Source organism: Columba livia, chromosome Z, assembly GCF_036013475.1.
Source record: "Columba livia isolate bColLiv1 breed racing homer chromosome Z, bColLiv1.pat.W.v2, whole genome shotgun sequence".
In the NCBI taxonomy this organism is placed as follows: domain Eukaryota; kingdom Metazoa; phylum Chordata; class Aves; order Columbiformes; family Columbidae; genus Columba; species Columba livia.
The window spans coordinates 84,771,043-84,782,840 of record NC_088642.1 but is presented as its reverse complement, the minus strand read 5'-3'; the positions used below and the strand labels follow the sequence as shown (position 1 = coordinate 84,782,840).

Sequence of the window (11,798 nt, the reverse complement as noted above, 5' to 3'; positions counted from 1 at the left end):
ACTACACTTAGGTGATCAAACAATAAGGATTCACATCAGTTAGAAAAACTTGTAAAAACACAGAAGTTTTCAGAAGGCTGAGCTTGCTTTATACTTAAAATGTTTCTAATGAGGAGATTAAAATATTCCTCTCTTTTTTTCCTCCCAGTGGAAGTATGACCAAATGTCAGCAACATATCTCTTGCTTCAGTCCAAGAAGGCTCGTGGCAAGCGTGTTCGCTTAAGGGGTCCATCTCTAAGAGGGCATAGCAGTACAAAACAATCAGTAGTCCTAGAGGTAAGTTTTTGAATTCAACAGAACAACAAACTGATTGAAATGCTGCTCTGCATCACCAAAGTTCTGCCTGGGAAAATGGACTGGTGCCCTAAATGTGAGTAAGAGAACATGTGTGCAGTCAGGCAAAGTCTTGGTCATTAAATAGTTCAGTCTCCTCATCAGCATGTTTTAGCAAGTTGGGCTGCTTCTAGGAACTGTCATTACCAGAATAACTATCTGGGAGGACATGGCACCTTATGAGTACTGCAGTGTATCTCCCCTAGGCTACTCATGGAAATGGACTAAAATTGTCCATTTTCTGGACTATGTGACCATTCCAGTTTTTCCTCTGTGATACCTACCTTCTTACTGCACTCTTTACAGTAGTCTCTAAATATTTTTGTACCTTGCTAGTTGCATTTAGCATAGCTTAGTAAGTGAATTCTTCTAAAGCATCCTGGCATGTCATCTGGGCAGCCTACTTTGAGATGACATGGACATTTTGTGAGCTGATGGTCAACGTGGAGAGACCCATTCCTTCCTCATCTGTTTCCCTTTGAAATGCAATCCCAGACAGAATTCTGTTTGAGTAAAGGAAAGATGTTGCTGATGTTTTCCTGATGAACTGGATTCTTGAGTAGTTTTGTATATTTTATGGTAATTTCTGTGTTTTCTGTAATTTCTAGGGCACTTCAGAACTTGTCCAAAGTTGCTAAACTGCTTGAAATATCATATATAATTTGCAGCTATGTGTGATGTTGGTGATACTCTTGTATATTGGACAAACTCAAAAACATTCAGTAAAATTGCAGACTTCCTATTAGACATTCCCCCTTAAACTATAGACAATTATGTAAAATTGTCAACTAGCCATCTGAATGTGCTCTTCTCTGCATAGAGACAAGCACTCTGAATAAATACTTACTTAAACATCTGATTCAGTTGCATGTAAATAATTTCAGTTCACTTATAAACGGCTTTGAAATGCAGATGAGAATTCCAGAGTTACCAGTGCTGCATAACAGGTCATGAATCGTAAGTGTTGCGGAATATGCATAATGTGATTTCTGTGATCATGGGGCCTTATTCTTCTACACTCAGGTGATTTTAAGGTGAGGGTTCTCTAGGTTTAATAGTTCTGATGCCGTCAAGTTGTTATAGTTCATCACTAGTGGTGTCTGAGGTAAATGGATCTGGCTAATGTTACTATCTAACTCATGCATTATACCTTCACAGTTGATTGTGAAAACCATGCCTACACAACACAATCAATTAGTCCTTCTACAGTGCTCAGGACACATTTAACTTATCTGCATGTAGATACTGTGGGTGAATATCAACGGAATTTGCTGAAATATATCTAACTAGCAAAGTTCTCTGGCTAGATCTTATCCAGTGTGAAGACAACCAAGCAAACAGAACCTTTAACTTAGCCAGTTTCTAAATTGGGTGGCATAAGCTTGTACATAATACTGCCTTATTTGAAGGAGTTTGATGTAGGAGGATGTTCAAAAAAATTCACCATGGCATGAATTTTGTCTGAAACACAGTAGCCAAGGAATCCCGTTCAAGCATTCATACTGTAACGGAACGTGATTTCATGTACAATAGTGGGCTGTTAGCTTGTCAGCTCTAGCTAGCAGCCGTCTGGTAAGGGCATTTTACTAAGTAATCATAGTTGGTCTGCTTGCATATCTTGGGAAGCTCTGTGTCTATTACAGTAGTAATGACAGACCTGATCATTGCAATGTACTTGATCATAGGCCAAGAGAAACTTACCTGTTGTAAGAATACAGCTTCCTAAAATGGTATCTATTCTGGCTGAGGACACATAATTTAAAATAAATGCATGCAGTTTCACTGAAGTGGTATGAAAAAAGTCCTTGGGAGGAGTTCTCTGAAAATAAGAAAAGGTGTTAGAAACTAAGGATACTGTAACATACATTTGACTGTATGTGTGTGGCATGAATCATGAAGGTTCGCAATCTTGGCTGAAGTTGTGAATCCTGTGATTTCAGAAATGACAACTTTTTAAAGGCTAGCAATTCCATGAAGGCTTCTGAATGCTAGTCCAAGTACTGCTGCAGATTCCATAATCATATGTTTTGCATATAATGTGGTTACATTTATCCAGCTGCCTTTACTGTGTTATTTTCCTTGGTTTTTTCCAGCTTAATATTTAGCTTCTGGTAACAAGAGCTTGTGGTCCAAGTCTTGAAATCAAAGGCAGGTGTTTTTTGTGAGTTGGTTCTCTTCTTGACATAGGTTATGAAAGATGACTTGGTAATGGTGCTTTGAGAATAATTTCTCTTCTGCTTTCAATACAAATGACAAATCACAATGACAATATTAAAGTCATATTATAAAATGTAGGTCATCAGTGTGGGAACTTCCATTAGCTGTTAACCATAATTAGGAACTTGGAAAGAAGTAAGATATAGATTGCAGTGACATTTTTCTGATTAAATCTTCCTTGTGAAGTGCACGAAGTGCAGTAGCATCATCTCAGTTGAATCTTTCTTTTCAGTCTGAAAAAGCTATGACATATGAAGATGTGTCTGACTGCAGTGAAGTGCCACATGCATTTGGATCCATGGAATTTTCTGAAACAGCTTCACTCTGTGAAGAATCTCCGTTAGAAGAATTTATTCTGAATAGTCACAGAACAAAGCAGGTGTTTGAAGAATAAATACCAGTTCCTTTAAAAAAATACTATTCTGAAGTTTTAAAAATCTTATTTTCATTATACATAAATCTTATTGCATATTTAAACATTTGGTGGACCCTAGCCAAGGGGAGTTACAGTCTGAGTACAGAAATGTTTTAAATATATAGCTGAACATAAATAGTGGCTTCCTGTAGCACAATTAATTTGATGAGAACTTGAGCTTTGACATTTGATTTACATAAAAACAGCATATGGGGAATGAGTAAATGAGGCAATGAAGATTTTAAAACTGATGGAAAAACCGTAAGGTAGAGCAGAAAGAATCTTGGAGCTAGGCTAGAGCTGGACAAGTCTTTGAAAAAGTTCATCCTGTTTGTATTGGACAAGAAAGTGCACAGAGGCATTTTCTCTTGCTTATTCTCCCAAATAGCAAGCAACAGGATGATAGGAAATGGCCTCAAGTTGCACCAGGGGAGGTTCAGATTGGATATTAGGGAAAATTTCTTTCCAGAAAGGGCTGTGGGGCATTGGAACAGGCTGCCCAGGGCAGTGGTGGAGTCACCGTCCCTGGAGGGGTTGAACAGATGGAGATGAGGTTTTCAGGTACATGGGTAGTGTTTGAGTTAGGATATGGTTGGACTATGATCTTGAGGGTATCTTCCAACCTAAATGATTCTAGAATTAAAACTATACAATCAAACCAAATTAAAATTCTTAGATGTGTGTAGACGAGCTGGTGGGGAATAGTCCTAGATGTGCAAATTGAAAAATTTGGAAAAACAAATGGCAAATGACTTGAGATGTTTATTAAGAGGTTATAGAAGAAATCAGAAGTATTAAAGAGTTTTTAACTGTTTTGCTGAATAGGCAAGGATTGTATGGTATTTTGAAGCTGCCTTGATTTTTAGAATTTACTTGTCTATAAAATTCCTGAATGTAATAAGAATACAGCAAAGGATGCCTTTTTTTTTTTCTTTTGTTACATCTCTCGTAGCATTCGAGGCATGATGCTCAACTAGATGCTATGGAATTCACACTGTCAACTCCAGTGACAAGAAAAGTGGCATCAAAGAAGCACGAAAACAAAGAGAATGCTGGTACAGAATCAGTTTTAAGAAATGAAATGCCCTTTGCGCTTCCTGCTCCAAAGACTCCTTTTGCAAAGAGTCATATGGAGACACAAGTACAAACCATACCTGTTCAGGCACCTGCCATCAAAGGTATGTTGAATGTAACTAATGAAAACTTTAAATATATGTGTTACTTAGGAATTATTGTAAATTCAAATATGGACAAAATAGTTGTGTAATCAACACACCTAATTCTGGAAGACTTTACTTTTTTTGCTATGTTCACCAGCTTGGTTCTTCTAGTATATATAGTAAAGTGCTGCAAGAGATTTGACCACACGTCAGGCCATGTTACTTGTATGTTAATTACAGAAGTTGTTGCTCCTTACAGTATCAAACATGCATGCATTTTGACACACTGTCACAGAGCCAAGTGCCACTTTCATAAAACTTGCATCTGATTCCACTTGTCCCTGAAGGCTGAGAACACAATTTCTTCTACACGCTGTTTTTGCCTTGAGTGAATATAAAGGTATACTTTCAGTCAAGTTTGCTTTTATCGCTTCTTCTAAGAGACATCCAACTGGATTTCTCATGGTGGCATATCAGCGTTTTCACAGTAACAGTCCAGTATGGCAGTGAAAATGCTTCTGTTAACAATGTATAAATCTTACAGTTATGTGATAAACCACAGAAATCTGTCTAAATTGTGGCAGCTTTTCCAGATTACCAGAATTTTCCGTCCTCAGCCTGACCAGTCTGTTATGAAAAATGATGGATCCTGTATGTATATTAATATTCCCTTCATCCATTAACATAAAAGCTCTGGTGTTCATACTGTAAATGCTAACTCTGTCCTTCAAATGCCAAAGACCTCTTATAGTAGGAGACTCTTAGATGCTAGGGAACATTGTTCAGAAACAGCACGTCTTTGCAGGCTCATTCGAGTTATAAAGGATCTTGGACACACTGCTGTTTAATCCCATCTTTTGTGAAGGACTTCACAGAATCACAGAGTGGTTTGAATTGGAAGGGACCTCTGTGGATACTGCAGTCCAGCCCTGCTCATGCAGGGTTACCAGAGCAGATCATACAGGTCAGTCCAGGCAGGTTTGAATGTCTCAGAGAAGGAGACTCCACACCTGCTCTGGGCCGCCTGATCCAGGCTCTGGCACCTCCCAGCAAAGAAGTTTCTGCTCATGTTCAGATGGACCCTCCTGTGTTTCAGCCTATGACCGTTGCCCCTCACCCTGGCATTGGGCACCACTGAACAGAGTCTGGTCCATCCTCTGACACGCACTCTGAGATATTGATCCCATTGATCACATCCCTTTCAGCTTCTCCTCTCCAGCTGAACAGCCCCAGCTCTCTCAGTCTCTCCTCATCACAAAGATGTTCCAGACCCCTCAGCATCTTTGTGTCTCTGTGCTGGACTCTCTCCAGTAATTCCTTGTCCTTCTTGAACTGGGGAGCCCAAAACTGGATCCAGTAACTCCAGATGGGTCCTCACCAGGACAGAGCAGACGGAGAGGAACAACTTCCCTCAACCTGCTGGTCACACTTTTCATAATGCATCCCAGGCACCACTGGCCTCTTGGCCACAGGGGCACATCAATGGCTTATATTCAACCTGTTGTCCATCAGAACTGCCAGGTCCTTCTCTGCAGAACTGCTTTCCAGCAGGTCAGCCCCAACCTGTACTGGTGCCTGGAGTTGTTCCTCCCCAGGTGCAGTACCCTACACTTGCCTTTGCTGAATTTCGTTAGGTTCATTATGTTTTGTTTAAGAACGTGGACTACAAAGACTGATTGTTTGAGTTTGTTTTTTGTCTGAAGATTGTATGAGGTAAAAAGTGAAATTTGACTTCATAGAAAATTTAAAAAGCAGAAGTAGGTAGTCTTTCTGAAATGCGTAACAGAGAAACACCGTTTCAGCTCATTTTGATTATGTATTTCTGAGGATTAAAAAATTAAAAGCTAATTCTTTGTTTCATTGAAAGATATTTGATTCAGGAAAGGTACTAGTAATACCTTCTTAGATACAGAAAAATGGGAGTATGCATTGGAAATTTCAAGATCATCATTGTCTGAGGCCAGGTGCCATTCTGTACAGAACTGAAACTTCCAAATTTGGATTCAGTCGTAATAACTAATTTGCTGACTGTTTCACTTGGTGTTTGCTTCTGCACATTTCAAAACCTTGCTCTGCAGAACTCTGTCAATGTGTGGGTAACAGAACTTTTTAGGCTGTTATCTAGTGCGTGTTGTTAAACGTGGCTATACAAACACACCCGCTATGTAAGGGAAATGGTTTGGTGAAGAATGCAACTATTCGACACAGCGAATTTCTCAGTATTTACTCTGGGATCAGTGGAAGAGCAAGAAAGAAATTATAATCCTCTTCCTTTCCAAATTTCTAATACTGAACTGCACTGGTTGGTCTAAGGCTTGACTTGTAGAGCCCCGGGGAACTCAGTCACAGTTTTTATTTGTAGAGTAAGGGTAATATTGTTATTATATTAAAAACATATTTTATCATTTTGAATATACAGATCTCAGATAGAAAAGGGGTCTGGTTTCAAAAATAAATAATGAGAAATCCTTGCTGAGAATTTTTTTTTTTTTAATTGCAAAAACATACTTGCTTTGGCTTGGATGCGTCTTTCAGAGACCCAGTTCACTACAGTCACTCCAATTAAGAAACCCACAGACCCAACAAACACAGATGAATTGACACCAGCTGAGGTTCTTCCTGAAAGAAGGTAAATGTCTAGTTATTTATGTACAATTCTGATTTAGAGCAGCACTACTTCAATCCATGTACTGCCTAGGAAGCCTTTTTATAACAACAAGCTATTATTTCCATTAGCTTGGTATGAACCTTCCTGAAGCTTCTTTCTACATTCACTAGAAAGCACTGGAGGCAAAGATGTTTTAAAACTATGTAACTCAACTAGCTTTGGAATATATTCCTGTTTTCCATAATGTAAATTCCTTCTTATTCCAGTTCTCCAAAGGGCTGCAGTTTCTGTATATATCTCTGGCTTCAAATTTTGAGTGATTTTCAAACATAAACTCTCATAATACACTGTACTTGCTGTTCTGTTTGGTCTGGTAATATTTTAGTGACATATCTGAAATAACCAATTTCTAAACACTGAGGAAAAATTACTGATTAATTTGTTTATGTAACAGGTGTAATTCAGTGGAATTAGATCTCAACCTAACTCATGTGGATAGCAGCCAAAAGAAGAGAAAAGCCAAAATATTTGGAAGTCTTGAAAGAGGCTTAGATAAAGTGATCACAATGCTAACTCCAAGCAAAAAGAAACGATCCACTAGAGATCGTCCAAGAAAACTTAAGGTATGGTTGCTGGACAAATACTACATGAAAAGTGTAATTACTGAAAGCATCCAAGACCTTTAGAAATGGTCTTGTGAAACTTCTGTGATCTGATTTGCCTGCATTCCACAGTAAAGTGCAGTTGCTCTTAACAGGGATGCATTAACGTGATTAAGTCCCACTTGGTGCCACGAGATGTTGTGTTAGTTAACTCAGGCAAGTCACCAGCAGATCAAGGGAGGAGTCTGGCCATTGCTTTTTATTACTTATCCTAACTGAAAATTTTTTACTCATGTTATTCGTATAGAGATATTGCTAGCTTTTGCACTGAAAAAAAATACTTAATTTTGATAAAATTTCTGGCTTAGGTTTCTGTAGTTTCACTAGTGATATATCTGTTCCAATACAATCTTTACCTGTCAAGAGAACCTGAGATTAGACTGGAAGCCTAAATAACTATACTTTGTGAAAGAATTTCTGACACTTTTTTTGGTTTTTAAAGTTTTGATGTCACTGTACCTGAGCCAGTTGGCTACTTCTTATTCTTTAAGTAACCATAGAAAAAGCAGTTCCTCAGATAGTGCATTGCACAGAGCACTTTAAAATTGCATGAATAATTTTTATGTACCAAAGCTGACTCATGAGATTAGTAATAGTTTTGTAGAATACACACCAAATGGCATTGGCATAATACTAGTGTAGTGAACAGAATTTTATACACCACTCAAAAGCAACTAACATAATTCAGAAGTTCTACAAGGAGGAATTTATACTTGCATCTGTAGATGACATGTTTGAAAAATGTTGTTAACATGAAGGTGGCAAGGCTGTTATGGAGGCATAAACAGTTCCACAGAAATAAGTTATGTGTACCTTCAACTGCCTGGCTCCTTGAGCTGCAGCTGTTGGGACACCTACTATATATTAAGGGCCCTGCAAAGGAACATTTTGTGTTTAGTAGCCTGTGTAAATGGAATTCAGCTACTGTATTCCAGCTGAAGGCTTTTCTGAGAGGTAGTTGTCAGACACAAGCTGGCAGTCTTACTGGTTCAGGACACATATTGGGCTATAAACCTGACCAGCTCATCAAACAGGAGTCCAGATTGTGCAAATAATTCGGGAACCTGAGCAATTGTAAACAAAAGCTAGATCTTCTGTGTCTAAAATATTTTATCATTCTGCATTGGTTTCCCTTGACAATAGTATATGCAAAATTACTGATGCATGTCTAGGGACATTGGAGTACAATAGAGGAGGACAGAATTTTGTTTCAGTGTTACAGAAGTTATGGTTGGGAGTTGTATACATTTTAGGCTGAATGCAAACTGTAAGAACCAGAGACTTTTAGTCTGAGTTTGCATCTTCAACCTATGTTCATTTCTGAAGCTATTTTAGGATCTTGTCGTCTTATCTGCTTCTGTGACTTCAGATTAGATAGAGCATTTGCAGCATGTTGCAGCTGGCATAGAATTTATTTCATTACATATGGGTGTCTTAAAGTTGTTCAATAAGTCACTTATTGGGCAAGTCTGCTAAATGAAGTATTAGATGCATTATAAAAACCCCTATAACAGTAAACTTATGAGTAGAAAGTTACCCTTTTTAAAATTTTTAATATGGTGGTGCTTTAGTCCTAAAAAAGCTGCACGGCGCCATCACTGTTGGTTGATATTAGAGGTGCTCGGTCTCAGCCAGACAAGATGCTGTCCTGGTGGTGGGGTGTGCAGGAGGCCATATAGCCATCCTCTATGGTCCTCCCAGAATCGCCTCTGGCTACATTCAAGACTTTTAACAGCCTCTGTGCTGCCCTGGCTCATCACTGCTAATTTGGATTTTATGATGGATTGTAGTTCATATGTGCTTCGATATTAATTGTCCAGCAGTAGTTGTTCAGTGTTCCTGTTGCTACTACAATGTCCTAATTGTGACAATTTTGGGAAGTTGAAGCATTTATCACTATGGCTAGCTGTTCAAAAGCTTTCTTTATGGAAACTTTTCATAATGTCCTCAGTTTTAGGAGATTTTTTTGTTCCTTGACTCTGTTTTGTTTTTTTGTGGTTTTGTTTGTTTGTTTGTTTTTGTTTTGTTTTTTGAAACAAACTGTCTACTTTTAGGCACACTATAATGTTACCACCACTCAGCTACAAAATCCAGACCAGATGTTGAATGAAATAATCACCATTCTTTCGAAGAAGCATGTTGAATATGTTCAGAAGGGGTAAGTGTAAAATATGATTATTTCAACTTGTATTTGTCTAAATAAAGTTAATAAAGTTGATCAAGTGAAGTATTTAAACTTGCTTTCTCAGACCCACATTGTAAAATACAATAGTTTTATAGAAAGTGTACAGAACACTAAATGAATGTGTGCAATAAAACTTGTCTACCCAATGAAAAACAATGTTATTTGAGCTCTAATAGAACTCTCTGACTGACAGATATCAACCCATAATAGTGAGGTCACTCTTAGAGATCTGATGTGAATTTCGACTGTCTCTTGTGAAATTGCAAATACAAAAGGTTAGTTAGGGTACAGCCATATGACCAGATCAGACACGTTTGGGAGATAATGTGGATACCTTTTAAACCCTTGTTCTTGGCAGTTAAAAGACATTAGCATCTAGCCAAGAGATCGGCATTTTAAAAGCTGCACAGAATACACACACTTTTGTATGGCTTATTTTAATTTGAAGGATTTACTAACTTAGACTAAGGTACCAAGAGTAGGATTGATTCCTAGTTCTGATCGAAGTTTAATGTCTTTTTCCTAACTTCCTAATTCATGAAAGAACTGTTGTGCTCACTTATGAATATGCATTTTCTAAAGCTCTTGAATATTTAAATGATAAACATAACTACTGTGCATTTCCAAGAGCAAAATCTGGAAGGATACTGAATTGCGCAGCAGCACCTTCTCCCAGTATAATGATTTAAACTTTACATTCCGTCTTTCTACTTTTCACACCAGCTGAGCTGTAACCGGCCTCTCAGAAACAAGGTGTCCACAGAGGGGAGGGTGGTCTTGTCTAGGAAAAATAGGAACATCTCCATCCTTCCAGCTCTGCACTCTGAAAATGTGGGTCTGGGGCTAGCAGTGGGTCCTGTGGCTGGATGGAACATTGGTGCTGCATATTAGTACTTGGGCATAACAATAGTGCTCTGGGACTAATGTACTCAAAGCTCTCAGTTCACTAAATTCTTTGTTATTTCCCAGTATTCGCAATAGCAATTAGATAATTATTATGAAGTGCTTTTATTAATTCTTAATTGCATTCCAAAGCAAATATTAAAACAGTTCAATTATTATTCCCTTTTTCCTTTGTTTCGTACAGTTACACCCTGAAATGTCACACACGGTCAGATTTTGGCAAAGTAACTATGGAGTTTGAGTTAGAAGTGTGTCAACTTGGTAAACCTGAAGTAGTGGGTATCAGGCGGCAACGGCTTAAAGGTGATGCATGGGTCTACAAGAGACTGATGGAAGACATCTTATCTAGCTGCCAAGTGTGACTGGCTGATGCATGTGCTGAGAAAGCAGCAGGATTGTATTGAGGCTTTCATTGTAATGCTTTAGAAAGGTCTTTTCAGAAAAGTAATTCTTTGTCACATTCAAAGCTGTATTTGAAAAATCTAATGTCTTTCTTGGATTTTTGACTGTCCCTCTTTGTACATATGCCTTCTGTATGTTTTCTTTTATATCAATTTTTAAATAAATGTTCTTCAACATCACCAGGAAACTTCCTAGCCTGGTAGGGCCCTTGGTTTTTCATGTAGGTGGCAATGAGGTTGTGACTTGTAATCCAAAGGCAATAAAAAGACACTTCAGGACCTAGGGACAGTTGGTGAGGGAATCAGGTGCACAGGTTTTCTCCTCTCTGCTTCCAGTCATGGGCAGTACAGCAGGACGACCATGAGCCAGCACTGTGCTCTTGTGGCCAAGAAGGCCAATGGCATCCTGGGGTGTATTAGAAGGGCGGTGGTCAATAGGTCCAGAGAGGTTCTCCTTCCTCTCTACTCTGCCCTGGTGAGACCGCACCTGGAATATTGCGTCCAGTTCTGGGCCCCTCAGTTCAAGAAGGACAGGGAACTGCTGGAGAGAGTCTAGCGCAGGGCAACAAAGATGATGGAGTGGAACATCTCCCTTATGAAGAAAGGCTGAGGGAGCTGGGTCTCTTTGGTTTGGAGAAGAGGAGACTGAGGGGTGACCTCATTAATGTTTACAAATATATAAAGGGTGAGTGTCAGGAGGATGGAGCCAGGCTCTTCTTGGTGACAACCAGCGGTAGGACAAGGGGTAATGGGTTCAAACTGGAACACAAGAGATTCCACTTAAATTTGAGAAGAAACTTCTTCTCAGTGAGGGTAACAGAACACTGGAACAGGCTGCCCAGGGGGGTTGTTGTGGAGTCTCCTGCTCTGGAGACATTTAAAACCTGCCTGGACACATTCCTGTGTAGCCTTG

The 11,798-nt window shown here is 38.9% G+C and overlaps 1 protein-coding gene across 10 annotated transcripts in view; it reads left to right on the top strand.

The window, feature by feature from the left end:
* The window catches only part of MELK (maternal embryonic leucine zipper kinase), a 28,226-nt gene extending 17,161 nt beyond the window's left edge, over positions 1–11,065 (top strand). For 6 of the 10 annotated variants that reach the window (XM_065046612.1, XM_021300031.2, XM_021300032.2 and 3 more), the window contains 7 exons: positions 149–277; positions 2,784–2,930; positions 3,919–4,144; positions 6,662–6,755; positions 7,189–7,357; positions 9,451–9,554; positions 10,669–11,065. In XM_065046612.1, coding sequence (XP_064902684.1) covers positions 149–277; positions 2,784–2,930; positions 3,919–4,144; positions 6,662–6,755; positions 7,189–7,357; positions 9,451–9,554; positions 10,669–10,846 — 1,047 coding nt within the window. In that variant the 3' untranslated portion in view covers positions 10,847–11,065. The remainder of the gene's footprint in view (positions 1–148; positions 278–2,783; positions 2,931–3,918; positions 4,145–6,661; positions 6,756–7,188; positions 7,358–9,450; positions 9,555–10,668) is intronic. The other 4 variants (XM_065046615.1, XM_065046613.1, XM_021300033.2 and 1 more) reach the window with 1 other exon arrangement.
* Positions 11,066–11,798: the final 733 nt, after the last annotated feature.